Source organism: Chaetura pelagica, unplaced genomic scaffold (genome assembly GCF_000747805.2).
Source record: "Chaetura pelagica isolate M959 unplaced genomic scaffold, ChaPel_1.0 scaffold156, whole genome shotgun sequence".
NCBI lineage: Eukaryota > Metazoa > Chordata > Aves > Apodiformes > Apodidae > Chaetura > Chaetura pelagica.
In genome coordinates, this window is record NW_009953694.1 from 504594 (window position 1) to 510306 (window position 5713).

The window sequence follows — 5713 nt, forward strand, 5'->3', positions numbered from 1 at the left end:
GTCCTTCCACACAAAAGCATAACTAAAATAAAATACTGATTTACAGTCCAGAAACAATTAGTGCACAACAATATGTAAGGGATAATTGATCTTATACCACACTTAGTAAAGTAAATTTCAAAGGCTGCTATCTCCTTGCCACAATTCCAAAATCATTTCATAACAATGAATATGTTATTATGCACAACATGCAAAATGTCCAGCACTGTTCCATTACTAGCTTGCTTTTTCTCCACACTGTGAGTCAAGATTTAAATTACTTACACAGGACATATTAAGCAAGGGTTTGAAATACGTTAGAAATCACAGTAATCTAACAAAGCATGTAATGCAACACTTGTCTGTGCTGGCTTGACATCTGTTTAATGCACTTTCTGACTGGTCCCTGGAGTCCAAGGGAAATGGCAACAGGGAAGACTCATATTGCAGTCAGAGGGAATCTGTTGCTTGAAGGTTCTGAAGAACTTCCAGCACTACTTCATAACAGAATAAATACTCATCCTGCACACAGAGACACGAATAGGAAACACCTGTTTACATTCAACATAAATTCCAGACAAAGGATGGACTGGCTGAAGTGTTTATAACATCAGCATCTTTGTAATACAGGTACAAAAACTAAGATATTTAAGAGCAACCCTGTTCTTTTTGTTCCATCACTTAAAAGTTCAGGAACACTTTCTTATTTAATGCAGCACCTGTAAGCACCTACTTAAGTCTCATTTAGGTCAGTGAACGTTAAGTATTGCTTAATTTTAATCTCAGGCTCAGTCATTACCCTGAAGAAACATGTATCAAAGCATGTGCTAAAATACTTGCCTATAGGAAGAACTTATTCTAGTCTTTTCTTGCTTTTCTTCCCATGACCTGTTTGCTCTAAATTTAGTTAGCCACATCTTGTGTTTTTCCTGTGTGAAAACTCTTTTCAGGGTTAGTTTTAATTCAGCAGTAGAAGGGTTTATTGGGGTAACGATAACTCATCAATAGCAAGAATTCAACTGAAGGCTGCAATTTTGCAGGCTACAGTTTATGATATGTCACCAGTTTTGCTGTTGATGTCTGCTTTTCTTTTTGTTTAAAAAAACAAACACAAAAACATAAATAAAAGGGGAGCAGGGCTGGTGTCTGTGCTATAATGGTACTTTGCTTTTATTTCAATAATAAGAGACATATCTTTCATATTAAAATCTACACACCACTTGCCTGGAAGGCTGTTACTTTCCTCGAATGAAAGGGTAAAAATTAAGCTTTAAGCCCCAAGTTTATCTAAGCATGTTGATATGTACCAGTAAATGAGGCATTTAAAAATCATAATCTAGTTGTATGTTAAGAACTTACCTTACTTTGGATTATGCCACAACGCTGATCTCTCAGATCTCTCACTATCTGCTTGATGTTGAACTATTGGAAGAGAACAGTTTATATTTTGTTGAGATGCAAGTTATAAAGATGTAAGCATATTCAGATCAGGAAGCTGAGGCTCAGTTATTTTACAAACAGTATATTTGTTGGCTAAAACAACAAAAGCTGTTTTATTCCATTTGAGGGGGATGAATTTTACCAGAAATTACTCTCCTCTAAGATACTCTCATGTCCTGGTTTGAGCCAGGATGAAGCCAATTTTTCTTTTTACTGATTTTTTTTTCCTTCAGTAAGCTTTCTTGTAACTAGCAACAGCGTGTTCTGCTAGGCTGATAAGACAGTGGAATGTTTTTCTAACTACTGAGGCTTCAAGGCCGCACCTGCACTCTGCCGGCTCAGACACTATGGGGAGATCTGTGACCCCTCCGTAGGAGGCTGAGTTAGATGGACAGCAAAATTGGCCAAAGATATTCCATTCCATATATCTACGTAAGCTCAAAGGAAGGTCAGAGATCACAGAAGACAACTTCCTTCCTTTTTCTTCCCTTCTCTTCCGTCCATGGCCGGCGTCCAGGGAGGACTCTGTTCATCCATTACCGTCGACCCTTAGGCTCGAGATCTCCTGACCCCCATAACTCTCTGCTCTTTCTCCAGCAGCAGCTCCGGGATTCCTCGGGACTCTTCCCAGTTCAGGGAAGTGCTGTGGGAGTTGCTGGGGTGGGGGGAGGCGAGAGGCTTTTGCCCATACCTGAATCTATCTGTATATAATTGTATATATTTTCTTGTATGATTCATTAGTGTTTTAATTAAAGCTGTGTAGTTTAGTTTTCAATCCAGCCAAGTCTCTCTCTTTTTTTCTCTCTCTCCTTCCCTACCTGGGTTGGGGGGGAGGGGATCAAGAGCATTGTTGTCGAACCTGAGTCAAACGGTGACACCTCACATGTTGTTGACACCCATACCAGTCTGTAGTATTTAACAATGATCTGATTGATACTTACACATAGATCTTTTTCTATATAGGTGAGCAGAAGCTCAACACACAGCAAAACTCCACTTCTCCCAATGCCAGTGCTGCAGTGGGCAACAATAGGTCCTGTACTGTGAGCTTTTCTCATGCAACAAATAAATTTTACAAGCTGTTCAGCCAGTTTGGGAGCACTGTGGTCTGGCCAAGTGGTAAACTGCAAATGACTTATAATGCGCTTCTCTTCTGTCTGGAAGAGAAAGACCAGAAATGTTAAAAATTATCCAAGATTTCCTTGAAAGGAAGGAATTTCTTGAAATTTTGCTGATAAATTTTCCTTCAGCCTCATTCTAGTCATCCCTAAAACTCTTCAGCTCTTCATATTTGACCCTATGAAATTTTATTTTAGGTTTTCAAAAATGTACTCGGAAATGACTGAGAAATGCACTAAGCACACAGATCTAGGAAATACTGTTCGCATGATTTTGATGAGACACCAAAGTTACTCTCTTGCCCCAAAAGGTTATAGTTATTTATTGGTTAGAAGGGAAAACAAAAACGTTTGTTACATTATAACATTCCAGTACTGGTTACTAAAATTGTTTCTGTAAGTGAATTAAGTCACACCAATAGAAGAGGAGTAATATAATAGCCACAATATTAATCTTGCAAATGCTATTCTGGCTATCTGATATAAAAGAACAGTTTGTGATTAGATACCCTAACATGCAAACCAAATCAACCAAAAAATACTTACAGATAAGCTAAAAAATATAATTAATGGAATGGTCATGGGACATTAGTTCTTGTTGTCACCTTGCCTAAACATCTTAAGCTGAATGCAAAAAAACTCCCTGGATTTTTAACATCAGAAGATTTTGAATTCATGTCTAGATTTCTGCTTAAGTAAAGCTGTGGCTTTCTGTAGTAATTTGATTTTAGTCCAAGAGAAGCACAGCAAACATAACATAGCCATTGAAACAATAACATGAAATGGCCTATCTTGCCATCTTAATAATATTTTTTGAAGATTCATATAAAATGCTTTACTATGCTTCATACTCAGTGACATAAGACAAATTGTGTTTTCTTTATATAGAAAATTTGTTTTCTTGATGGAAAAAGACACCAAGTTAGTCTGGCACAAGTACAAATATCTTAATTATTCCATTATTATTCAATTATTCCATATGTCCTGCAGAAATTTTTGCAAAGCTTTACTTAACATTGAGGCAAGACTGATGGACTTATAATTGCCCTGGTTTCCATGTTCTTACATTTTTGTATTTGGTGGATTTCTAAAAAAGTGCTGCTAGATTTGTAGTTTCATGAGCATTCATATCTTTTCAGGAATAAAAGGAGTATAATTTGTTCTAAATTCTAGGATGAAAACCACCTTTTCCTCCTTGTGGGGGGGGTAGCCCACTGGCATCAGCTCACGACAACCCTCTATCATTCCAATCACCATTACAGAACACTCTGGCAGCCCTTACTGTTTTGATGAAAACATGAAGCAATAGTACATAATATTGAACATGACAGCTCTGTTACTATTGAAGGATTATTTTTTTTATCTTGTCCAAATACATGTAATATTGGATCCATTACTTGTGTAATGAGCAAAGAAGAAGCATTTCATTAACCCTAATTTCATGTCTGTTATTCAGATTTTTACTTTACAAAAAAAATACTGAGCAAATATTTCTGAAGAACTAAACAATAACACTAACATTTACTTACACAAAATATCGAATCAATTTAAGCATATATGACAGTATGAAGTATACTCAACTTACCTGCTTGTTGATAATTTCTATTGTTCTAATTATGAAGTGTTCCAGAATCTGGTAATTGTCTAATCTGAGGTGGAAATTAGCCAGGTCTATAGAGTCATGGGGAGGTTCAGGCCAGTATTGATGACATTTGACTTGGCCTAGCTCCACTTCTTTTGTCATCATGGCAATCACATTTGATTCATTCTCCCAGACCATTTGCCAGAAATCAACCATAGTGGATGGCAGAGGTCCTTGGGTTATAATATAGAAATGCTCCTCTTCTCCAACTTTCATTCTAATGTAGCTTGCATTAATGTAGCCATTCTTTTCACCCAAAGGAACTCGTGTTTTATCATCTGGACAGAAACAGAAAGTTGCTATTTCAGTTGTCAATCTGAAACAGAGTTCTACCATCTCTAGTACTCAGTGTACAGGGAACCTCAGCCTCTAGCAGCAACGTATGCCTCTGGATTTTAGAACACTTCTGGGTAGTATCACTAGTATTAATCCCTACTACTAGGAATTCCCACATGTAAATTGTATAATTCACAGCAGCTTTATTTCTCTTAAGATAGTTGTGTGACACTCTGACAGGCCTTCTAATTACCACAGAATTGTTAGGCAGCAACTCAGTCTATCCAACAACTACCTTCAATTTATGGTATGGAAACATTGTCACTGGATACTGATGTTACGAAGCCACTTGCCCACAGAAATGTAGATCAATCTCATTGAGAAAGAGGGAAGGAAACACCACGACAGCTGGCCCTAGTCTTGCCTTGTGGAATACAATACTTGAGAAAATTACACATTGTGCACTGCAGATATCCTTACATGAACTCTATCTTTTCTGGAAAAATCTCAATACGTTTCATTAGTAGTGGATGTCTCTGTGACTAAGGGTCTGGTGAGATTTGCACCTCCTACATATCAGTGTTAGGACTGTTTTTCTGTTTTCTGATGTTCACTGAACATCTGATCTCATTAGTGTACATACTTACATGGAAGAATATCTCGGTATCTGTTTTTATGCTGGTTTTCTGGTGCTTTTCCAGTTCTGCAGTCATCTATTGGTTTCACATGTTGTAAAGCCTAGGACAAAGAGAGGTAGTCAATCCATGTTTACATCATTTATAGACAACCTTTACAGAGTTGGTGTGAGCAAACCTTACTGCTATATGTGACCCAAGACTGGCAAGTAGACTTCTTACAGAAGGGAATCAGTACATCATTCTCTAAACTTCTAGGCAAATAATTAAAATTCCTTTATAATTTCTTCAGCTTGCACTTCCTTTCTAGTGTTTTCAGGTGAGATTCCTAACCCACATCCTCAGTCCCTGACATTACAAATCCCTGTTTTGTATTGCTGTAAAACAGATGTTTGGAATAGTGTCTTGGCCAAATGCCAATATATATAATTGATAACATACTGACTAACGCACCATCTATTGCACCATTAGCAAGTAATCAATGTCAGTGAATACTTTTCAGTGACAGAGGAAGTGATTCACATAGGGAGCAGCACCAATGATGTTAAGTGCAAATCACATAGTCATTAAGTGCTTCATAGCAGATTTAGGGGAATAGAATGCAGTATAGCTGGAAGCAGGAA

General features: G+C 37.4%; 1 protein-coding gene across 1 annotated transcript in view; it reads right to left on the bottom strand.

The window, feature by feature from the left end:
• Positions 1-429: 429 nt before the first annotated feature.
• Positions 430-5713, bottom strand: part of PTPN20B (protein tyrosine phosphatase, non-receptor type 20B) — a 23388-nt gene continuing 18104 nt past the window's right edge. The window contains exons 14-18 of the mRNA XM_010000356.1: positions 5103-5193; positions 4123-4457; positions 2361-2576; positions 1339-1401; positions 430-501 (exon numbers count right to left, since the gene is read on the bottom strand). Of these exons, the coding sequence (XP_009998658.1) occupies positions 430-501; positions 1339-1401; positions 2361-2576; positions 4123-4457; positions 5103-5193 (777 nt within the window). The remainder of the gene's footprint in view (positions 502-1338; positions 1402-2360; positions 2577-4122; positions 4458-5102; positions 5194-5713) is intronic.